Genomic DNA, 24836 nt, shown 5'->3' with positions numbered 1-24836 from the left:
TGGCCGTTGAGAGCTGCCATTTCAACGGGGAACATTCAAGCTGCTCTCTGTTTCTCGTTAGTTAAGTTAGCTATAAAATAAAAAAAATTCAACAACTGCTTCAAATTGGTTAAGTAACATTACCCACAGTCTACTTTAATTACTTTTGTTAATATTTATATCTTTGGGATTATGGTATCTTTCCTTAATCATCTGAAATAGGGCTGGGTATTGTTAATTTGACAATTCGATTCGATTTCGATTCTTGAGGCTTCGATTCGATTCGATATTGATTTATTAGCTTCAATATCGATTCAATAATAAGTAAATACACAAGTAATGAAGTACCGGAGTATATTTTTAAATAATGTGTGCAGTATTACCAATGTTTAAGAACAAATTGACCCCAGCATGTTTCCTGTCATGGTTTATTTAGCAGAACAAACCGTACAATATTTTACATGTGTTGAATACAAACCACAACTGTAACAAACAGGTGCTTTATTAACACCTCTAAAGTGCATGTAGCTGTAAGTAGTAGAAAGTATATTTCTTTCTTCCTATACATTCAAGTTATAAAAGAAATGTAAACAGAAGCACAAAATGTGTATAGGCCTACTCATAAAAGAAAGTGCAACCATAGATAGGATAACATTACAAAGTGCTATTTTGTCAACACAATAAATAACACTGAACAGCTGATCAGAGAACCGTTTGGCTTATTTACTTATTTACGTCGGCTTTTAACGTTGGCGGTGTAGGCTTGAACGGAGCGCAGCTGCTGTCTACCATATTGCTGTTTTTGTAAAGCGCGTCCATGAAAGACGATCGAGCCAATCGGAATAGGTATGTGGTGCAGGTGTAGGTGCAGCCCCGCCCCGCCCTGCTCCGATCTGCAGCCTGCCAGCCATAGGCCAGGTCCTTCTCTCACGAAGCAGTTACGAAAGGCAAGCAAGCGTCCATTAAAACTTCGGAAAAGCACACAAGAGGACTAACAAGTTTCTTCATGTGATTCCTCTTCAAATGATTTCATTAGGTGAGACTTTTTGTGCTAAGATTGTCCAATTGATTGATTTTACAATGGTAGCTTGTTGATGTCTGTGTGACATTAATTCGTTAGCAAATGCTTTCGAGTAACGTTAGATTATAACAGGGTTGTCCGGCAGGTCTTAAATGATTATGCATATTGTTTAACCGTCTGTTGTCACTTTTCAAAGTACACCTACAACGTTTCGCTGAAATACTTGTAAATTGGCCGCTTAATGAATACAAATATAAAATGATATATAATAGAATTACTGCGAGACGTTTGTAATTGTGATTTCTCAAGACTTTCATATCTCTAAATAGGACTATATTTACATATCAAATTACAATGGCTTGATGGTTTGGTTGTTGGATGTTTTGGTTCAGTTATGTAACGTTAGGGACTTTTCCAACAAAATGCAAGTGAAACTGTTTGACCATGCTGAGTCTATAAGCGCTAATAACCGCTGTCTGATGATATAACCGATAGGCTATAACAAGTTTTACGCATATACCATAAAAAAAAATTTCCCCTGCCCATCCTGTCTTAAAGTGATAGTTCACCCAAAAGTGAACATTTTGTCATCATTTACTCACCCTCAAGTTCCAAACCTGTAGCCTATGAGTTTCTTTCTTCTGTTGAAAACAAAAGAAAATGACAGTTTACAGTAACCATTGACTTCCAGAGTAGGAAAAAATACTATGGCTACCATCAACTGTCTGGTTATCAACATTCTTCAAAATATCTTCTTTTTTTGAGACATTTCAGTGCACAGGGCATTGGTTTCAGTACGTTAAAATAAAATATTAATCTCTCACACAATAATATTTTATTTTAAATGACAAAAGCATTTAAATTAAGATATACATATATCATTAAATGCAAAAAGTCTGGCTGTGCTTAATGGGCACATTTTTGTACCATAGGCCGTAAAAAAATATGGACAACGCGACTTCATTCTCTTCCGCTGAAGTAATTGAAGCCTCCAGAGGTCTGAATATGGCGCTGACATCTTGCGCAGATTTGGGAAGTAGAGGGGCGATATCAAAACAAAATCCCGCCCACACTCTCGCAGATGCTGAACAATTCATTATGTCAGTGTGAAATAAACAGTTATGGAAATATGGAGATTAAAGCTAAAGCTACAATATCCTCCCAAAAATCCTGAAAAAAGTCTGTTAGTGCCTCCGTTTTTATAACAAAAAAATAACTAACTAAAACTAAACTTATTTAAAGGGTTAGTTCACCCAAAAATGAAAATTCTGTCTTTAATTACTTACCCTCATGTCGTTCGACATTGAGGGTAACGACATTGTCGTAACGACATTGTCGTTCGTCGTTACTATTCTCGCCGATTCATAAAGTTATTTTAGAACCACTGTAGTGAGATGGACTTTGTAACGACGTCTTTAGTACCTTTTAAGGGTCTTGAGAGTGAAGTGAACCGTGCATTGTGCCAATGGAGGCCTTTCAGAGCCATCAGATTTCAACTAAAATATCTTCATTTGTGTTCCGAAGATGAACGGGTGGTCTTACGGGTGTCGAACGACATGAGGGTAAGTAATTAATGACAGAATCTTCATTTTTGGGTGAACTAACCCTTTAAAAAACGAACACTTGAAATGAAATCATCATGATAAAAACTGCCTACAGTGACAGAAACCTAGCCTGGTTAAAACCAGACCATTCTCAGTAGTAACTGAGTTATGGTCTGGCAAAGCTTCATAGACAAATAATTTCCAAAGGGGCGTCACCAACGGGCGTCGCTCAAATGCCTCTCGGCGCAATTGGATAGACCTAAAACCAATCAGAGCGATGAGGGAGATGACGTATGCAGAGCGACGGAGAAACATCTGACTGGCCGTTTCTCATTTGCGTTCTTTTCTGTACTTGTGTTCTCAAATAGGAAATGTCCCCGGTTTCCATTTCAGAAATCTGGTCACCTTACCTAAACCACATATTAATGTTTAATATATTATTTTTAAAATGTAAACAAAAAGAGGCAGGGTGTTTTATACTTCGTTTTATTATAAATATATAAGATAATCAATGTAGGCCTAGCTACGCGTTGCCTGAACCACATTCGTGTGGCTATTATTATTATGTTTAATTTTTATTTTTTTATGAAATGAGGCAGTGGTGTTTTATGACATATTTCGTACGCGAACTTCTGACTTGCGTCCGTGACTTACCAAGTTTGACTCCGGAGAACGAACTCCAGAGGACGGGAGGACACTAGTCCGCTTACTATGCTCTTGACAGTATCACTCAGTATATATTTGTATATGTAGTGCACGCAATGCATATTATCTTCAATGCATGTTTATAACAAAACGAAATATAAAAAACCCAGCCTCTTTTCATTTACATTAAAAAAAACACACACACATAATATAGGCTATGATTATCACTGTAATAAATTAAATATGACACAAAACACAACCCAGTCTCTTTTTGTTAAATGTCAGTTTATGTGTGATCATCAATAGCAATTATACAAGTATAAGTAAAAGGTATAAGAAGCTATACAATAAATAAAGCAATTCAGTCAAAGTCAGCGCTAGGAGACTACAACGGTTAAGTTTAATATCTTAAAAATATAAAGTTATGAAACTTCACTTTGCCCTCAGATAAAACGATCTGCCTGGAACAAATTATAGATTAATGAGAGCAAAGATCAGCCGTTAGATCTACACAAGACGAGACGGTTTAACCACTACAGAGACATCAGAGCCAGCGACAGACGGCAGAAGGACTGGCCGAGGAAAGGCGCCTCTCGGCGGGCTCAATAATCGTTTGAGCGCCGCTGAACCACTGGAGCTCACAACTCCGAAAACGGCAGATCAAATTTAAAAAAAAGGCGCTCTCTTTATAAATAAACCACAGATTTGAGCTTTAAACAACTTCATTCACTCCTGAAAAGGACTTAAAACTATATTTTGTAAAACATTAACACTACCAGAGGACTCTTGCTAAGACCCATTCGTTTTTCCACACGACTTTTGCCGAATCCAGTCGGTAAAACAGCGATAACATCTTTTTTAGATATAAAGGCTTCGAGTGTTGTTCTTTGCTCGGGTTTTAACGAAAAGGAGAAGTTTAAATCGCTTAAAACAGACGCGATAGCTGATTCGAACGAGTGATGCTCCACAGAAGCTGCAAATCTGCTTCAACGTCGCTGCGCTGTCGTCATCGTGTAAAGCCCGCCCCAACGTTTCTGATTGGTGCCGCGATTTCTAGGGTTTAGAAATGGGTTTGAATGGACTCTTTGCCAGACTACTTGCAGAGCAAATCTAAATTTGCCGGAAGTTGTCTGGGTTTTCCCAGGCTAACAGAAACCAACTTTGGCAAAAAATTATTTGAAGTGTAATTTGATTGTTTAGTTTGATTGCTACAGGCTTGGTTTATACCCTTTAAGCACACCTCTGTTGCCATTAAGCTCACAACCAAGCGGCAACCTCCCGCATTTTCTCTTGAAGCCAATACGGAAGTGCCATATACTGCAATTCATCGACTGGCCGCTAGGGACAGGCTCCAGAAGGGAGCAGAATCTCATTGAGCCCCATGTTAAAATGGCCAACTTTACAGCAGATTAAAACATGTTTACAGTCTGGTACAAATTGTGGTTTTGGTCTAACAGCTAATTTTGCCCTTCATGACAACTGTGAGGGGGGTGATTTTTTTATAACTCATTCATTTACATTATATAAAGCCTTAAAGTTCTGCATAATTAAGGGCGTGGCCACTTCGAGTGACAGGTGGATAGCCATTTATCTGCTGTCTGTTAGTCATCGCGTCACTTCAGCTCCGCCCACGTCCCGCCTTTTTGCCCATATTCTGTAATCCGGGAGTGGCGTGCTGCCAAGATGGCAATGGCCATCTCGTCCATACTTTGCGCTTCAGAACGGCTCATCAGAATCCTATGGGTGACGTCACGGACACTACGTCCATATTTTTTTACAGTCTATGCTCACAACATAACTTTCAGAGTTTGTTTGGGTGCAGCACCAAACGTTTCCACCAGATGAAATTCGTCTCCCATTAATTTACAATGTGTTCATATTTGACTTGTGAAAAATCTGATGATTTCCACAAATTTTTGTGTGTGTTCACTTTACCAAGTTTTGTACCATTCCAGTGAAGTAAAAAAAAAAAAATGTGGTAAAAAAATGTCCGAACAGCACCAGAGAGTTAAAATATGATTTACCGTAATCATGTGTTTAACATGTTTGTTGTTCGTGTCTAAGCCTTCTAAGAACAAGTAAGACCTTGAGAGACCTTGTCACAATTGCTAAATATTTGGAATATCTTGTATAAATCCCCTTTTAAAAATGGCCACAACGAAAACCCAACCCTGCATATTCAATTTCAGGCACTTGTGATGTGATGCCTGCCTTATTAAAATGCAAATGTTTGTTATTATTTTATTCTGTTCTCTGAAGCCAAGGCTTCTCATGTTAATTTTATGTGACAATTTTTGCTCCCTCTAACCTTTAGAAGTAAACGGGCCTTTTTTGCTGATCAACCTCTTTGCATGTGAAATGTGTTTGTATTTGTTGTTTTTGCTGCTCAGATCATCTTTTTGGACTAGTGACATTTTTAGTTTTCAAACATACAGCATGTTTACTTTGTATATCGAATACTGTTATGACCACTTATAAACTTCTGACAAATTAGTGACACTTTTAAAGCAGGTCTCATAATGGAACATTAACACAGAACATTAGCCATAACCATTTTATTTCAACTCTTCACAGAATTCCGCTGATGACTCTGCTTACACAAGAGGAGTCATGTTGAGTGTGAGGAGGAAGAAATGTCTGGTGGAGTGTTCTTCCAAAACATCTAAAGACTCAAGCTAATGCTGATCATCTAAAGACCAGCAGCCTGTCATCAGGAGCTGAGATCTTTATATGCCGTCATCTAATCTACTATTTAATGTGAAGTTGTGAAAAAATAGATTAATGAAGTCTGAGGGAGAAACGTTTCCCTTCACTTTCAAGTGGACTAAATAATCCTCCCTTGCACTGTATATGGACATGTTATTTTTAAGGACCATTGTATCCACTGTTGGTATTGTCATCGCTGCACATTTTGAACTTTGTTACTGTGGATGTGCCCGTGCTGAATATGAGATAAATGGAGAATGCTGCCCCATGTGTGCTCCTGGTACAGTAAAAACTTTATTTTGGGTTCTATACAGTAAAGACTGGAATACACTACACAACTTTGACACTTTCAGATTCTTGCCCTTATTTGCAGTCTGGAGAAGTCGATGTTAGTTGTCTAAAGTCAGAGCCAGTCTGCAGATTTTAGGCAGGCAAAGTTGACAGATTTCTTCCACTTGGAGGATATCAAACCTCTTTGAAATTTTTGATTTTAGAAGCTTATGTCATATGTCATGCAGAGGCATGTGACAGTAACAAATTTTCATGTTGCGATAGTTGCTGAAGATTTTTACAGTATACGGTATTATAATGATTTTGAAATAAGTTGCAAAAAAAGTGTTATCATGCTGTAATAGGTTAATTAATAACTTTTGTTATTATAATAAAAACAACGTTTATATACAATAAAACAAAGATGTATAAAATAAACGAATGCTTCAAACAGATTAAAGTGCAAAAGAGCATTATGTAACATTTTACAATAAGGTCTCATTAGTTAGTCAATACATTAACAATGAGCAATAGCTATATTTGTTACAAAAGTTATTCTTCTTGGATAATGTTTGTAAAAAATATATATATAAATGTTAGCTCAGGTCCATTTAATAATACAGTTAACTTTTGATTTTAATAATGTGTAATTAAATGTTGAAATTAACTAAGATTAATAAATACTTTAGAAGTATTTTTCATTGCCAGTTTAACATTAGTTAACTCATTAGTTAACTAATAGAGCCTTATTGTAAGTGTTACGGAATAATAAAGAATCCGAATATTTTCACGTTATTTTGAAGTGCCCACGATAACAATATATTCATATGCAATTAAAACAATATGCATATTCATTATTGTGATATATCGTATAGCGGCTTAGCAATGAGACAGATTGCTGTGTGAGTTTGTTTTGCTTGAAACGACTTGAAAGTCTTGTAGTGTGTTATTCTCAGTTGTTTACTGTATCAAGTCCAGTCTTTCCTTGGTAAACATTTATGCCGAGTTCAGACTGCCCGATTTTGACTCGCCGACAGGTTTTGCGAAATTGCAGACAAATGCTCGAAATCATAGGTAAATCGGTGCTCGTGCACGTGAGTGACAATCACGCAGTGTGAATGATCAAAGAACTAAGCCATTATGTTAAGACAGTGTCTTAAGATCTAGTATGAGCCACTAGCAGTTAGGCAAGTGGCATTCAGTCTTACTTTTCGTATCAAATTAGGCCAGTCTATGTTTTTATGTAACTGATTTAAAAAAATTATGAACAGTCTTAAAGAAAAAAAAATTATGTCTAACTTGTAAGACTATCTTAACGGTTTATGCAACCGGCCCCAGGGTATGTTGCGTAATTTGCTTTCTGGAATATCCCCTGGATTATGACCAGCATTGCACATTTTGTATGTCTCCCTTATCTGACACACCCAATTCAAATCTCACTGTCTCTACTTATGAGCTGACGAGTTGAATCAGGTGTGTTAGCTAATTTAAAATACAAAATGTGTCGGGGTATTCAAGGACCCCTGCAGTATAGTAGGGAGGTTAAGTGACTTTTGACTTCAAGTCATGATGCAAAGGTCCCCTTTGGTATGGAAGTACCTTAGGGCCATATAAATAAATTTATCCTAAGACACAAGTGAGATCACATTTTGTAAGTTCAGAAAAAGACCCAAATATATCCTATTCATACGCCTATTCATTATTTTTCTAACATGAATAGGGTAAAAAATGTAACCTTTAGATATCACCATGAAAATTACTGATGATTACTTATATCAAGACAAACAAAACATTTATTACAAGTCTTTTTTAAATTATTTGTTAACATGGACAAACGGTGCATAATCTAATTACAGATGTGCTAATTTGCATAAATATCACAACAGATCTAAACATTGGGTACAGCGTTTTTAAAACATTCAGAGATTCAGTCAGTCATGGAGGGGTCTTGAATCAGCCTGAAGGGGTTGTTATTCGCTATAACAACCGCCTCGCTATACATTATCCCTTACTTGAGATTAATGACTTGAATTACATAGCCTACATGGCAGTGTAACGACTACAACAATCCATGTATCCATATCTTAAGACAGCTAACAAGTTATTTGCTGCTGCTAGCCGTGTTAGCTATCTAATGAAACTATTCGCTAATCCTAAACTTGACATCATTTCACCAAACATAGTCGTACAACAGCTCAACACACATCCAGGTGTTCCCAATAAATTGTAGTTGATCACCAGGTATGTTTTATTAATGTATACGAATGAATAATCCATGTAGGAAAAACAAAAGGAAATTGTTCTTACCTGAGGGCAGCTTAGTGACAGTTGAGAGTTGACAGTTGAGTGGACCTTGAATTAATGACTGACTGAATCTCTGAATGTTTTAAAAACGCTGTACCCAATGTTTAGATCTGTTGTGGTATTTATGCAAATTAGCACATCTATAATTAGATTATGCACCGTTTGTCCATGTTAACAAACAATTTAAAAAAGACTTGTAATCCATGTTTTGTTTGTCTTGATATAAGTAATCAACTCAGTAATTTTCATGGTGATATCTAAAGGTTAAATGTTTTACCCTATTCATGTGAGAAAAATAATGAATAGGTGTATGAATATGATATATTTGGGTCTTTTTCTGAACTTACAAAATGTGATCTCACATGTGTCTTAGGATAAATTTATTTCTATGGCCCTAAGGTAATTCCATACCAAAGGGGACCTTTGCATCATGACTTGAAGTCAAAGGCCTATTTTTTGGGCTTAACCTCCCTACTAGTAGTGTGTTCCAGCCTTAAAGGGTTAGTTCACCCAAAAATAAAAAGTCATCCTATGTATATATTACATTCTTCTTTCAGACAAACACAATTTGAGGTATATTGCAAAAATGTCCTGGCTCTTCCAAGCATTATAATGACAGTGAATGGCAGCCCAAACTTTGAAGCTCAAAAAAGTGCATCCATCCTTATAAAAGTAATCCACACGGCTCCGGCTGTCTATTTTAACAATGTCTTTACTACCTTTCTGGGCCTTGATGCAATGAGGTTGCGGCCTATGTGTGGTTCAGAAACCTCTCGGATTTCATCAAAAATAGCTTAATTTGTGTTCAGAAGATGAAAGAAGGTCTTACAGGTTTGGAACAAATTTTAATGTTGGGGTAAACTACCCTTTAAGTAATGTTGTTAACCAATATAACATAGTAGGAATTTATAGGATCCTAAAGAGTTAAAGTAAAAAAATGTATCAAAGTCCAAGTATGCTTTAAAGTCCAGAAGGCCAAAGATGCACTGTTTTCATAATTGTATTACCGTACACAGTTTAACACAGTTAAACTATTGATTCTGTAAAATTCATGCATTATCTATGTGTAAATGTTTTTGGCTGTAACCACACATCTTTATGACTAGAATTCAGCTGATCAGACACATTTTACCTTTTTAGGAAACCGTGTTCATTGGCATTGCGATGTAGATACCAGTACAACTTGTGTTCCATGTCCTGCATCAACGTACACAGATGAACCCAATGGACTCGCAGCATGTTTTCCCTGCACTGTGTGTGATGCAGGTGCGTGCCCAGTGATAAACGCATTAACTTATGATAAAGAGATATGAACTAATGATGAAGTTCTGTCTAATGCATTACACTTTAGTTATGATTGTGTGCTTTGTTTTTGTGTCCACAGTCCAAGGATTAAGAGTGCAGAAAGCCTGTACACGATCTGCAGACACAATTTGTGAGCCACAGGAAGGATTTCATTGCATTAACCCAAATAAAGGCAACTGTGAATTAGCTGTGGAACACTTGAAATGTAAACCTGGACAATATATCAAAGAAACAGGTGATTTGGATTCAATTACTGAGGTAATGTGTTAGCCTTTGTATAAGCTTTGTTGACATTTTTATTACTCATTCAGTCTCAATATTTTTACAGGAACAGCATTTACTGATACTGTTTGTGCTGACTGCACAGAAAGCACTTACTCAAATGGCTCTCTAATGGCCTGTCAAACACATTCAAAGTGAGTAGTGTTCACAGATTTATAAATATGAATTAAATTACTTAAATATTGATTACTCTAATAAGACTGGACATACTAATATTATTAAACATTGTTAAACATTTTCAGATGTGATATTGAGGGACTTACAGAAATAAAAGCAGGAACAACATATTCTGATGCTGAATGTGAGAAAGTGACTTCAGTTAAACTTATAGTTGGAGTCACAGTTACAGTTCTTGTTGCTGTTTTGGTGGTGTTAATAGCACACATCATATACAGAAAACAAAAAGCACAGCACTCTACTGGACGTAAGAACTAAATTCTTGAAATAAAATTCCATTAAGTACTGTTTAACATGTTAATATTATTAGCATTAACATTGTTAATACTTTTTATATTGTAGGTGTAACAATACCACAACAAGCAACTGAGGACGATTCAGAACAAGTGAATATTTGACCTGTTCTTCTAAGTTAAACCTTTAAAATAGGATTATAATAGGAAATGCCTTGCTAAAATGTTGATATAGTTTTCAGTCTACTCTAAAGGTTGTACATAAAGCATTATTTTGCTGAAATAATTTCTGTTTCTACAGGAAGAGGAGATTCTGTTTAACCCACCATTAAGCCAAGATTAGGTAAGAACCAAACGCTGATCATTAGAGCCTGTATATTATGGTGCTCAAATGAAACCAGTTGTGCAGTTCTTCCTTTGAAAAAGTGCTTTGCTTGTCCTGACATTTCTGAATCTATGTTCTACAACCTCCAAATGGCATACAGTTGCTTTTTAGCACTGACTAAGCAACCAGCATGTTGCTGACAGTTTAAAGCTGCCATACTGATAGACTTTTCCTCCTCCTCAGATTCAAGTTTTTTTTTTCTTTCAGTGTGTGTTGTGTTGTCACAATGTAATGCAGGCTTTGCAAGAAGGCTGCTATTGATTAATGGGGCAAATTACGTTGGCCCTAACAACCCATGAGTTGTAGCAATATGCAATATCCAAGCGATATTACTCATTTTATTTAATCTCAGTATTGAAGACAAGGCAGAAAAACATGGCCTGTTTAATTATGAGGGTCAGAGAAAAGGTAGAAAATGATTGTGAAACATGAAATAAATTAGTAGCCTACTTTTGGTGCAAAAAACATACATTGCTCGTAAATGCACACTAATAGATTATGTCTCACTATTCTTATGGTGGAGCCGTTCCTACATTTGCAACTGGTAGCACCTGTACTAATTTTATATGCTCAGTGATTTAATTCTTAATTGTCCATCTCACACAGTAAAATGAGAAGTTTTAGTAAACTAAAGCTAAAGTTTAGGTAAATGTTTAATTGTCCATCTATTCAAAATCCTAATTAATTGGTTTTTATTGCAACATTTTATGATGCATAAATCTCAAAAAAATATATACAGATAATGATGCATATGCAACAACAACACCGTGTATAGATTTGATTTACTGTCTTAACACATTATAACTAGCATATAATATTGTTGTTTTCTATTAATATCAAAGGCTATATGCTTAGTTCTGTTTGACATCTTGTATGTTCCATGAAGGCTATCTCGGGGTCTGTGTCCTGAACAACTTTGAAGACGCTGCTCTGGACAATGATGGACTGCTTCCAACTCCTCCCAAGAAGAGAACATGCCAACATCACACGCCATTTTTCTGTAAAAAGCAATATCATCTTATTCTTTGTTCATCGTATTGTATATACCCACATGAAAAAATACTATAGTATATTATAGTAAAATTACTCTAGTAAATACTATAGTGTTTTTGAACCGTATGCCTACTATAGTAAATATACTACAGTAAATTAACAAAGTGTAGTAAATACTATAATATACTACAATTTACTGTAGTATCTTTACTATAATACGGTTCAAACACTAATTTTACTGTAATTTTACTATAATATACTATAGTATTTTTTCGTGTGGGTACAGTGTTATTCCCTTTGTTTGCTTGTTATTGTACAGGCTAAAGCCTGAATCACGCTGTAATCAACGTTTTCAAGAATAAAAAAATAAAATAAATGTTGAATTCAAAAAAGGCTGTGGGTGGCTGGCTGGGTGCGGCTAAGGCGGAAGTACAGGACGGGTAAGTTAGCAAAATGGCGGTTTGAAAACAACTATAGGACAAAGATGGTGTTTTTTTTAAAAGCTATTCGACATGACAACGATGTTCGTGATTTCCATTTTGCTTTACGGTAAGAGGAAGAGCAGTTTGTTCCGGTTGTGTCGTGATTTTAAAAAAGTTAAAACGCAACAACGCCATTAAAATAATAAAAGACCAAGTCACACTGCCCCGAGAGACGAGGACCAACGCATTTCAGTAGGCCTAGTACTGCTCAGATATTCAATGAGCGACAAAAGCCGATCGAACATCATTCAAATGGCAAAAACAAACGCCGAGCGAGGGCAAGTATAACGCACTAATCCGACAAACCCCCGATTCCCGAAGTGTCTGTCGTTGGAGTGTGAACTGGCCTTTACAGAATAATGACAAAGACGAAAGTGTTAAAGTAGTTGCATATTCTCATTCCAGTTGGTCATTAAATAAAATGTAAATGTCGTGGTTGGTCCTTAAATGTGTGTATTCTTTTCCCCACAGTTCATTGTACACTTGTCCGGTTTGGAAAAGCTTGTGGTCCGAGTGAATATAAATCAGCTGTTGGAGAGTGTTGCCCAATGTGCAATATTGGTAGGCTCACTAAAATCATTAAGCACATTTTATAATAAGTCCTAATAACATTGGCACTTTTTTTTTTTTTAACAATGTGCTGCATGAAACTAAATTTCTTCAGTCTACACCGGAAGAACGACGCGTTGTGACGCATCTGAAATAAACTGCTTCATTTGTAGCGCTGTCTTTTCGTAAACTATGTTCTATATTTATTGTATTCGTTTTGTTATAGGCTAGTTTAGCTTTACTGTTATATGATTAATATTTGAGATCTTAAACAGTTGAAAACAGAATAGGCCTATGTATACGCAGATTAAGTAATAATCACAGTTCGTATTATTTATATAAAATTTTCCTTGAAAATACATTAGGATAAAAGTTATTCACCCATGCAATCGTTGCTGAACTCTTGTCTTGCGCATCTGATGCTTCATGTTATTCTGCTGGCTGATGTTGTGTCAGGATTGGCACTCATGGCGTCCCCCGCTCATCCCATTAGATAGGTGGAGCTGAGCATCATTTGGCTCTGCAGTGAGCACCACTTGCTTGAAACGGCAATGCTTAGGTCATGCCTATTACAAAGAAAGTCAATCAAAATGACTCTGCAGCATGTATGAAACGCCTAATAAGTGGAACATGATTGTATATTCATGAAATTATGCAAGCATTGCTCGTATCAGATGTAGACAATTTGTTACACCCGTTAAATTCTGTCATCAGAATCACTTATAACTATATGTTGTAGTTTTAACTAATAACAAACTAAAAACCATTGACATGACAGGGTCTTATGCATTAGTACATTGGTTGAATCTCTGGTCTGCTGTCTTCCCACCCACTGAGGTTAAGAACTGAACAACTGTTACTTTGTGTTGTTTGCAGGATCAGTAGTTCGCAGTGACTGTAGTGGGGATTTGAGCACCACATGCAAACCTTGCGCTCCAGGAACATTCATAAGTGAACCTAATGGTCTTCATAACTGTTTCATATGCAGAAACTGTGCTGAAAGTATGCTTGTATTTTTAATGTATATTTACTAATTTCAGAATTTTTAATTTTCTTGTATTGCCTATATGAAAGTGTTAAATGTGCTCTTTTAGGTCAAGGCCTTTACATCAAGAGTAAATGCACTACAATGAAAAACGCAGTCTGTGATGTGCTTGATGGATATCACTGCATTGACCACTCCAATTCACAGTGCAGTCATGCTCAAAAACACAGTGTTTGTGAACCAGGACAAGAAATAAAAACATCAGGTATTGTTTCTGAATACATCAAAGTATTTTTTTTATCATGATTCAATATTTAAAGAGGTAGTTCACTCAAAATGAAGGTTATTTTCTACTTACAGGAACAAAGAATTCAGACACAGTTTGTGTGAACTGCACTCTTGGGTTTTATTCTCCATCTGGTCTGAACTGCATCAAGTGGACCGAGTAGGTGAAATATTATTTGTACTCCCTGTAGTATTTGCTTTTTATCTGTTATTGATTTAAATTATTTCTTTTATCTCAGTTGTACAGCTAGGAAGGAAATACAGACAGAAAATGGCAGCTCTGTAAAAGATGTCACATGCACACCGAAAAGACGAGAAAGATATGGTCTCATAGTTGCAGTGGCTTTAACAACATTACCATTGATCTTCATAATTCAGAGGAGTACACGTGAGTATATGCAGGATTCATCTGAATTACATTTTGTGTAAAAGTTTAGAATGATTTGATATATGTGATGGATTTTTGCTGAAACCTGTATAGGGAACAATTAATTATAATGATTTAATGTGATTCTGCTTGTATAGAGATCAGTTTAGTGAACCTGACTTGAAAAGGTTTTTTAAAAAAAAATTCTGACTGGGTCCAGAAATGCTTCTAAAATATACATAAAATTGTACAATTTAAACAATACCCACAATTGAAAAGGTTTCTTTAGCAGAGACTTTATCAGTTTTCACAATTTATTTGGGGTTAATTTTTTGCAGTAGTCAGTCACGTTAGAGAATGTATTGTTTGTTGCACTTGTTTGTATTTTCACTACACATATTTTCTTTTTTCTAGGTCAACTTAAAGTAAGTCCTTTACATTTTTTAATTTAAATAATAATGCTGCATTTTTCAATCATTAAAATGAGGTCAAATCCCTTATTGTATATTATACTTATCATGCTTGATTCTTTAAAAATAATCTTGCTCTGATTTGAGTTCATGAAACAGTCTTAATGATTTGCCTGGATGTTGACTGATATTGGCTGGTGTTACACTCCACAGTATCCTGTTAAAGAATCAGCCCCTGCAGAATCAACCTCTGCAAGTACAACACAACGTATAGCCAACACACCGTAAGAAGTGATAACCTTCTTCTTTCTAGTCATGCAGGTGACACGTTATGTATATTATTACCTAATATATATTATAACCTAATATATGTACATTGTTTGTTTACAGGGAGGAAAACATTGAGGATTAATTGTTGTTTCCAAAAAATCAGTCCCCCACCTGCTGGATCTTCATGCCTGAATTCCTGCATATTTCAATCTCCACAACGCTCCATTTGTTATTAGGGCGTGTAAACATTGGAGTCTTCTCCGAAAGCTGTGACCTTGACGTGGTGGAGAAGCTTGAGTACCTCCGAGAACTTATCCCAGTGAAAGCTTTTACTTTTAAAGCAGGTTTAACAAGGAGGGCAGACAAACAACAGCAAACTAGTAGCAGCTCTAGAGTAAACATGCATAAACGGCAATATCATTAAAAGACCAGGGGCTTCATTTAAAAACCCTGCATACCAGAACCTGCGCAATATTTCCTTTTTAATACGCAGTCAGCGGAATATTGTGTGTACATGCATCTCCACCCAGGCTCCCAAAATATCCATATAGGTTACAACGCCTAGTTCTACTATGCATATCCTCATCTGCATATCATTTGTATATGTATATTCATCCACGTGATGTTTAACGGTACAAGACAAAATATGAGATGGGGATGTGCCGTCACATTACATTGCTAAAAATCATTCAGTAATATGACCAAAATAGTTATATTTTTAATGGAAACGATATGTTCTGCTATTATCATACACCAAGCAATCCTCGCTGTAGTTAAAACATTTAAACACTGCATGCCACAGGAAAAGTGTTCAAAAGCATCGCATCCAGTACAAAAATGTCCATTTATTAGAATATAAAAAATGTTGCAACTTCTGGATAATGATTTCATGTCATTTAAGTGCTTAACTCCATTAATAAGAATGGCATATTTAATCAAAATGTGTTCTTATTGAAGAAAGTTGCCCTGAGTATTGACAGACAAGCCTGTAACCCCCTGTACCAATAACCCAGTTAGCGTTGAGTTTGTCAGTTTTCACAAATAATATAGAGCTGCAGGAACAACGAGACATTCAGGGTAAAAGAGGATACTATATTCTATCTACAGCTTTACGACAACTCAAAGTTGTAGATACATATGGTCATTACTGGTATCAAGAGTGATCTTGATCATCTAAATTTGTACAACTGTCATTGACCATTGCTGTTAAGGCGACAATGCTCGTAAAAACTGTATTCTAACAGTATTATGTTTACATTGTTTATGAGTGTTTATTTTTATTCTGTATTACCTTTTGTAAATATCAGTTTGTATGCCTTTTTTACTTATATGTCTGTGCACTACATATAACAGACCAAAACAGAAAGCATCTTGAATCATTATATGTTCCAGTGTGACAAAAATGCTAATGTTAAAAATGAACTGTCTTAAAGGTATGTTCAGACTGTAGCTGTTTATGGTAAACTGAAGTCATGTGTCTTAGAATACATTGGTCCACTTGTAACATTCAAGGTGTGTCATTTCAACCTAGGAAACCAGTAATCTCTGAAAAAAATTAATCTCTCTATTGAGAGATTCTAATGATTAACCTTTTGGCTTCAGTGAATTATTTTAATCTAATGTACATTTTATGAGTAACAATGTATCATAAATAGTTGCAGGGTAATACAGTAACATCTGTCATTCAATGGTGTGTCCATGACAAAGTTTTCAGTGTTTTCAGTGTCCTAATCAGCTAAAAAATAAAACATTTATTGTGAACCAGCTCTCGACTTCGTCTAAAGAAAATAATTTGCTGCTTTCTAACATGTCATTGTAAACAATCCAGCACATGCAACAGAGAGAATATAACACCACAAACATTTCAGAATGAAATTGTGTTTTCTTTTATATAAAGACTTTGAAACATCATTGCCTGAAGAAAAAGGGAAAACGAATGAAATTGTATCAAGATATTCACAAATTGTAGCTTAGCAAGGTAAAAAGATCAACATTTCAGCAAAGCATAGAATGTGTCCAGACTCAAACACTAAATGGGTCTAAATACACTAATACTGTAACTGTTATACAATTAAAAAAAAGAGTTACTGGGTTAGTGAGCAGCTGGAGCTCTTTTAGCAAAACGATACAAAAATTTCACTTTTCAATGTCAGGTTGCACTTCTTCGTCTACCCGGCAAAGGGTTTGCCGAAAGTGCATTTTATTTATTAAATTGCTTTTTTAGTTCAAAATCAGGTTGTGACACTTCATTTAACTACAGAAAAACATGTATTAATGAAGGCACATAAATCATACAAAGATGTCAAAAAAGATGGTGGGATATAAAGTTGCTTAAAAGTATTGCAACAAGCTATAAATAAGACGAACGCATAAAAGGTACTCAAAGATTGAATAAAATATAACTGGAAACAGATTCAGTTAACAAGTTAAAAGGGGGAAAATTTAGTAAATATGCTGTACATTTTTTCTTAAACATTTAATGATGGTATTCCCAGTCATCCGGTCTCTCACGCAGTGTACAATCTTTTAAACTCGAACACACACGACTAAACGTTCATGCTCTGTTGCATTCGCTCCAGCGCAGCCTCCTTCTCCTTCAGGAGATCCTTCAAACGCTTGATCCTCTCCTGCCGCTTTATCTCCTCAGCATCCAGCGTTTCCAACGAGTAGAGCGCTTGGGTTGGAAAGTTGTCAATTTTGGGACCTGGGTGTTTCTTCGAGAATGGCATGCTGGGGTTGTCTGATGCTGTCTGCACCTGGCTAGTGTCTTGCCGGGATGTTTCAGCATCTGTGTGGCTGCTTGACATGTTACCGCATTTTATTCCGTTTGAGGACAGTGCAATCTGCTTGTTGCAGTCCTGTAAACTGGATGAAAAGGAAACACTTAATGGACTATTAGATGAGGGGACGTTGTGTGATGATTCACTAGTAGAGCTTTCTAACGGAGCGGAGTCTTTACGTGGACTTCTTGATAACCGTTTCTTCATTGCTTTCTTAACAGGATCTTGATCTTTTGTTTGACTTCTCTGAGGTTGGCAGCTCTCCACTGGGGTTTTATTTAAACAGCTTTTTCTTGTCCCTTTGTGTGATTCACCAACAGTACATGGATTCGGTTTCTCCTGGGGATGGAGTGACGAAGTGGCTTCTGCAACCCCTAAAACGGTCCCACAGGGACAGGCCGTACACACCTTACCCTTTTTAGAGCGTGGTGGCAGCTTCCTTGCAGAGGTAGGCAAGAAGGGATGACTAGCAGTCTGTGATACTGTTTGCTCGGGTGATGGAGTAATACTGGTGTTGCCAGTACAATCTGCTGGCATTTCAGATTGCATATGGTCCTTATCGGCAGCAGATTCTGTTGGCAAACAAACCTCTTCTTGACAAATCTGTAAGATCAAACTGTTTTCCATGGGAACAACTGAGCATTTAGAGACAGGTGAAATGTTTGTGATGCTTTGAGAGGAACTATCTTTACTCCCATCATGCTCCAGCTTTTTTCTTTTGACCTTCAGACCTTCATCCTCCTCCGTTTTTGTGTAGGGAACCTATATATACAGCAAACGAACAAAGACGCATGAATCTAATCGGTGCAGTTACTCCCATAGTTCTATATATGGATAGGTCACCCAAAAATTATTTACTCACCCTCAAGCCATCCTAGGTGTATATGACATTTTCTTACAGACGAATACAATCGGAGTTATATTACAAAATTCCAGGCTAATCCAATGCTTTAGAATTGCAGTAATAGTTGCTCTGTTTTTGAAGTCCATAAAAAGTGCATCTGCCCATCAAATAACGTGCTCCACGCGGCTCTGGGGTGTTAATAAAGGCCTTCTGAAGCGAATCAATGCGTTTGTGTAAGAAAAATATCCATATTTAAAACTTTATCAAGTAAACTTTCGGCCGACTGCCTTCCCTGTTCAATTTATGGAAAAATTGTTGAAATTTCCCCTGCCGATCGAAAGACTAACGCGACCAGGTGTGTATTTTTCTTACACAAACACGTCGATTCACTTCAGAAGGCCTTTATTAACACCCCGGAGCCGCTTGGAGCACATTATTTGACGGACAGATGCACTTTTTATGGACTTCAAAAACAGCCACTATTACTGCAATTCTAATGCTTGGATTAGCCTGGACTTTTGTAATACAACTCCGATTTTATTTGTCTGAAAGAAGAATGTCATATACACCTAGGACGACTTGAGGGTGAGTAAATTATGGGCTAATTTTCATTTTTGGGTGAACTATCCCTTTAATAAATACCCTGGCTCTTCCAAGCTTTATAAGGGTAGTGAATGGCAGCCCAAAAAAGTGCATCCATTATAAAAGTAATCAACACGGCTCAAGGAGGTAAATAAAGGCCATCTAAAGCAAACTGACGGGTTTTCTGTAAGAAAAATATCCATAATCAACACGTTATAAAGTCAAATATCTAGCTTCCGGCAGACTGCCTTCCGTATTCAACTTACGAAAAAAAGCGTGGCAACTGGCGCCACAATGACATAGGACGTAGCACAAGCCTTTATTAACCACGTGGATTACTTTTATAATGGATCCACTTTTCAAATTTTGGGCTACCATTCACTGCCATTATAAAGCTTGGAAGAGCCAGAACATATTTAATAGAACTCAGATTGTGTTCGTCCGAAAGAAGCATGTCATATACACCTAGGATAGAGCTTAGATCACGGTCAAAAAAATCAAGCCCGACCCTACCCGAGCCCGACACATTAACTGTGATTATGAGTCCGATTTAAACCCAACCATTTTTTAATACGTGGGCGTTCTGACGAGAACGAGCCTGTAATGAGCGAAGCGGACTGGTGTGATGCTCAGCTCAATAATCTGCTCTATGCCAGCGCTCCACTCATGAACCACTCACCGGTAAAATGACGTTTGCTCAAATCCCGCTCAGACATGACATTTATCTGTACTGTAGCCTACTATACTTATTGTAGCCATTAGACAATGTATTTTGGCGCTTGGGTTGATTTTGTGCTAATCCTAAACGGATTGTTCGTATATGCATTCACCTTTACTATTTCTCTCAAAAATGATGATCGTGTTGGCAAGTACTCTGTGTATCCTTAAATTCTTTTTTTACAACTCCGGCAAAGATCGTTTACACTCATCTTTTTCTTCTAACGTTAGGCTACTTATTCCAGCGTGCGTGCAGGTACAGGGTTGCCAAGTTTCTACAACAAACCCGCCCAATTGCTAACGTTCCTCAAAACAAGCCCAATAGCTTTCCGGGGGTGGGTGTTAGAATATGTATTATTCTAAAATATGTATTATTTTGGCAGGGCTGCCTGCTAAAAATCGCATTCCTGGGTCTGTATATCACATAATTGGGGTCGCTTCAACCCGCGGACATGGCAACACAGTGCAGTTGAGTTCTGTTGACATTTGATAAATAACGTTACGCGTCGCACCGTTGCTCTGATTGGTTGTAGGTCTATCCAATTGAGGTCTTTCCTGATTCGGTTGAAACACGCCCCATAATCACAGCCCAACGGAGCAGTATCAGACTCATATTCTGGCAGAGGCACCAAACGCGGCGCGAGATTAAGCAGAAGGGGGGTAAGCGTGAGCGTATCCGGCTAGGCTAGCCAGCTATCCCCACAATAAACTGGATTACATTCGATTAATGCTGTTGTGTCTTTGTTTGCGCGGTGTACTCAATGCGCAAATCATATTTTCATATGATAGGAACATATCTAAAAATAATGCTATAATCAACACTTACTCGTAACTCGTAACCATTACATCTAAATTATGGGATAATTTTTGGGTGAACCATCCCTTTAATACACATTAAAACTGCTGTAGGGAATACGTTCATGCACTGTACATTACATTACACTATCTGGATGCATAAATATGCAACTCACCTGCATCATCTGCTGTATTTTTGATTGCAGCTTTGAATCCTGGATGACTTTACGAAGGCCGTCTAATGTGCGTTTGTTTATGAGAAGTCTCTCTGTTTGTTGATCTGTCTTTACAGGCAGCTTTGTTTTTTGCAAGCGAATTTGAACGTCAGCGGTGATGCCGAATTCTTTTCTCAGCTGACAGTCACTCTTAGGTTGACATCTCTGATCCGGAGCTGGATTTCCAATGACCTGAGAAAGAAGAGAGTTGAACACATTAAATACATGTCAGGCTTTTGAAAGATATTACATTACTATTTTCCAAAACTTAATTTTGTTATATTACCTTTTCAGTATTATCAGTGGTTAGATCACATATATTTTGGGGCTGTTCCAACACGCTGACAGTTTCAGTGATGGCTACATCAGCTTGATAAATCGTCTCTGGTGGACTTCTACTCTCCAAGTCTGCCTCCATAGTCACATTTTCAGAAACCCAAATCAAGTTGCTTTCAGCTATTTCATTTTCCTTGACCTGCTCATCCACATTCACTTTGTCATCACCCGTTTTGGCTGAAGGATTATCCGAAAAGCCCTCTTTTTCCATTTCCGCATGTGCCGTTATTCCCCCTTCATTCAGAGAGACAGATTTCGTGCTGATCTCTGTGTGTCTAACTTCTTCACATTGGTTCTGAGAGGCAGAGTTTGCAACTTTTTCACCTGACTTTGGTGGAATATATGACACGAATATTACATTAGAGTCTTCGTCGCTCTCATCCACCTCTGTTTGACTCGGTGTGGGCAAATTACCTGGGGCACCTCCCAGGCACGTGGACGTCTCCTCATCATCATCACAGAGATCAATGATTTCACTTACATTCTTTGGGGGGTCTTGCTTAGAAGAGTTTGCCCCCAGAGCGGAGCTGGCAGGCAGGGCGGGAGAAGTGCTGCCAAACAACTTTTTTCCAACTTCGCTGATCACGTCCTTGGCAATCTCTGAATTTTTCTTGGCCACAAAATAGACTTTTCCGTTGCACATGACCAATGCGTTGTCCTTGCCCGGTGTGATCTTTTCTTGGCTGGTCTGAGGAGGTGTGGCTATACTTGCCGTGATTTCATTCGCCGTACCAACTGAGTTGACCTGCTTGACTGCCTTTAAGCTGTCAGATATCGCATTCTGTGTCGATAAAGGTATAAGGCAAGGTGCGGTTGCGCCTGTTCCCTCCTGGACAACCCATTTAATGGGAGTGCTCGCTTCTTCATTAGTTTTAGGAACACAAACAGGTGTTTGCAAGTTGGTAGAAGGATTTTGAGACAGGGTCTTCTGTATTTGACTCGGCTTTGTAAGTAAAAGCATTTGCTGGGCAGAATTTAGCTTCACAGAGTTAACAGGGGACACAAACACAACGGTTGGTGGACCCTTCCCATGGTTAGTTGTATTATTCACAGAGTTCATTATCCGGCATTTGATGGACTGTGGGAGAGCAGTTGCCGGCAGAGTCCTAACTTTCGCATTTGGTGGGATCTGCAGGAAATGACCGTTTGGGAGAACGGGTGACTTAACGGTAACAGGCAGAGTTTGAACCGCCGCCATGCCCTGTCCACTGGGTTGAGGTGGTAACTGGACTGTATACTGGGAAACCGAGTGTGTCGCTAGAGGAACATGCACTTGCTTTGGATTGTGAACGGCGAAGCTATTAGTTCCACTGGGTTGGGTTTTGATGGCGTTAGACAAAGACAAAGTTGTGAACTCTGGCAGGGTTTTTAGAACGACCCGTCCGTCTGCTATTGGCTGAAGGGAGGGAAGTCGAGTTGATGTTTGAGATGAAGAGGCGGCAGGTGGATGAACAGGTTTTGCAAAGGCTTTAAGTTGTAGATCCACATTGTCTCTTTCTGTATTAAATGGCGCCTGAAAAAACTGTCCATTCACTTTCTGGACAGGGATCAACTTCATGACGTTTTTCCCATCTGGTCCCACTGCAGGCATGGCTTGGTAGTAGACTCCAGTTCCACTAAAAGGTGAAGAAAAAAAGTATTAAAATTAGCTTGAATATTGTATTAACCTAGCCTGACAAGCCAGACCCACATCAAGAACACACCATTGGCAGGGCTCAATCCGAGGGGCGGGATAAACGGTTTCATTTCAAATTCCTTCTGCACGCAATAGGATAGTACTGCAACCAACCAGAGCAACGAAGAAAGTGAAGCGGAGCTAGTTGATAGATTAAACTTTTACCGTTTCCGGTCGGCAAAACTCTGAACACATCAAGAATGTGTTCAAATTTAAGAATGACTTTGTACCGTTCTTTGTTCTTTTCTCAAAGAAAAGCTTTGTCTTCCAGAGTCGCGTCAGCTTCTTTGTTTACAAGTAGCACGGCAACTGTGCCGTCATTACAAGCCCGCCCACGACACTATACACGATGTGATTGGCCTGACTAGAGTTTGTTTTTTTTCAGCTCGCAAGCCAAAGGAGAGTTGCTAGACGCCCTGGCTAGGGTGTGTCTAGATTTCTAGGCTAGCATTAACAATGAAAAACACAAATCAGAACTAACAAAGACTGAATAATAAGATCAAACTCTATTACTAATTTATATATATACATATACACACACACACACACACACACACACACACACCACTGTTCAGTAAGGGAGTCAAAGAGATAAATAATAAATATTGACTAAAATACTTTTATTCAGCCAAGACACATTAAATTGTTCAAACGTGAAATAGTTCTTTCTGGCATTAGAAATGTATTTACTATTTGAAATAAATGTTTCATAATTGTTTTTATTTTTCATAAATCACATCAGAACTAATTCTGAAGGATCGTGTCACACTGAAGACTAGCATAATGATGCTGAATAATAGGAAATAAATACAGTCTGAAATAAATTAATACAAAACAGTTACAGTTATATTGTAATATTTCTCAATAATACCGTTTTTACTCTCAAATAAATGCAGCCTTCTTTCAAAAACGTTCTTTAAAAAAATCATACAAACCCCAAACTTATTAGTGGTAATGTATACTTACGGTTTACATGATTTAATAACTGTTGCTTACCTGCAGAATTCTCGGTATAATGTCATATTAATAAATGCATTTACTTAAAAAAACAAAAAAAACAAACATGGAACAATATGGTAACACAGAAGTAAATCATTTGTCATGTAGTAACCAAGTGTAAAATTTTTGAATTTAAGCATCCTCTGAATATATCTCCGGCAAATCTGTCAGCTGTTATCTGTCAGAATATTTACAGGAATCTTTGTAAAAAATAGCTATCGAGTATCTATAGATAACGTTAGGTCTTTTTAAAATGTGTTCGGTTTTGTGTTTCCTGAGGTAAGATACGCACTCGCGACACCAACAAAACACTCGCCATTTTGAGCGAGCTTGACACTACCGACCAAGAACACACGCGTTTGTTAACGTGCAGACGTAGAACTGATCAACTTACCCCTCCATCACGAGTACCTGTAGACATCACACTTCAAAAAATAATAATTGTTGATGTTTTCTTCCGCGAACCGTTAGATTTTATCCACAAACTTGAACAGCTCTCTTCACAGGATATGACACACCGGAAATAGTACTTCAATCAAAATAAAAGACACCTGGATGAAGCCTGTGAAAGGGGAGAAGACAAAAAAAAGAGAGAGAGAAGACATAAATGAATTAAAGAACGAGCAAGAGCGAATGAATGAACAACGATAGAAGATAAAGAGAGGAAAAAGAAATGAAAGAAAAAAGTGAACGCAGAAAAT

General features: G+C 37.4%; 3 protein-coding genes and 1 long non-coding RNA gene across 8 annotated transcripts; 2 read left to right on the top strand and 2 right to left on the bottom strand.

The window, feature by feature from the left end:
- The first annotated feature begins 748 nt into the window (after positions 1 to 748).
- On the top strand, positions 749 to 12230 carry LOC307132197 (tumor necrosis factor receptor superfamily member 14-like). Of its 3 annotated transcripts, XM_079826366.1 has the most exons (10): positions 891 to 1015; positions 2525 to 2562; positions 5764 to 6175; positions 9610 to 9735; positions 9854 to 10009; positions 10103 to 10190; positions 10299 to 10480; positions 10576 to 10619; positions 10768 to 10809; positions 11738 to 12230. In XM_079826366.1, exons 3-9 carry the CDS (start codon positions 6040 to 6042, stop codon positions 10807 to 10809), a joined length of 774 nt encoding a protein of 257 aa, XP_079682492.1. In that variant the 5' UTR covers positions 891 to 1015; positions 2525 to 2562; positions 5764 to 6039; the 3' UTR covers positions 11738 to 12230. The 3 variants fall into 3 exon arrangements, with proteins under 3 accessions (XP_079682491.1, XP_079682492.1, XP_079682493.1); XM_079826365.1 differs by lacking the exon at positions 2525 to 2562 and having other exon boundaries at positions 749 to 1015; XM_079826367.1 differs by lacking the exons at positions 2525 to 2562; positions 5764 to 6175 and having other exon boundaries at positions 905 to 1015.
- Positions 11527 to 13399, bottom strand: LOC307132199. The gene is made up of 2 exons (XR_013817264.1): positions 13257 to 13399; positions 11527 to 11849 (listed from the first exon to the last, which is right to left on the bottom strand). It is a non-coding gene; the product is annotated as an uncharacterized lncRNA (long non-coding RNA).
- On the top strand, positions 12273 to 16955 carry LOC307132198 (tumor necrosis factor receptor superfamily member 14-like). Of its 2 annotated transcripts, none has more exons than XR_013817263.1 (8): positions 12273 to 12393; positions 12798 to 12887; positions 13752 to 13877; positions 13970 to 14125; positions 14221 to 14305; positions 14385 to 14937; positions 15136 to 15206; positions 15313 to 15902. XR_013817263.1 is itself a non-coding variant. In XM_079826368.1 (8 exons), the coding sequence occupies exons 1-7, from the start codon at positions 12357 to 12359 to the stop codon at positions 15194 to 15196; spliced, it is 708 nt and encodes a 235-aa protein (XP_079682494.1). In that variant the 5' UTR covers positions 12273 to 12356; the 3' UTR covers positions 15197 to 15206; positions 15313 to 16955. The 2 variants fall into 2 exon arrangements, 1 of the variants encoding a protein (XP_079682494.1); XM_079826368.1 differs by having other exon boundaries at positions 14385 to 14537; positions 15313 to 16955.
- lrif1 (ligand dependent nuclear receptor interacting factor 1) lies at positions 16019 to 24672 on the bottom strand. 2 transcript variants are annotated; one of them, XM_079826363.1, is made up of 4 exons: positions 24530 to 24672; positions 21412 to 23077; positions 21087 to 21317; positions 16019 to 18734 (listed from the first exon to the last, which is right to left on the bottom strand). In XM_079826363.1, the coding sequence occupies exons 1-4, from the start codon at positions 24535 to 24537 to the stop codon at positions 17739 to 17741; spliced, it is 2901 nt and encodes a 966-aa protein (XP_079682489.1). In that variant the 5' UTR covers positions 24538 to 24672; the 3' UTR covers positions 16019 to 17738. The 2 variants fall into 2 exon arrangements, with proteins under 2 accessions (XP_079682489.1, XP_079682488.1); XM_079826362.1 differs by lacking the exon at positions 24530 to 24672 and adding an exon at positions 24133 to 24476.
- Between the last annotated feature and the right edge of the window lie 164 nt (positions 24673 to 24836).

Source organism: Gobio gobio (assembly GCF_949357685.1).
Source record: "Gobio gobio genome assembly, chromosome: 10".
Lineage (NCBI taxonomy): Eukaryota > Metazoa > Chordata > Actinopteri > Cypriniformes > Gobionidae > Gobio > Gobio gobio.
Note: the sequence above shows the minus strand (reverse complement) of the source record. Positions and strands in the feature narration are given on the sequence as shown.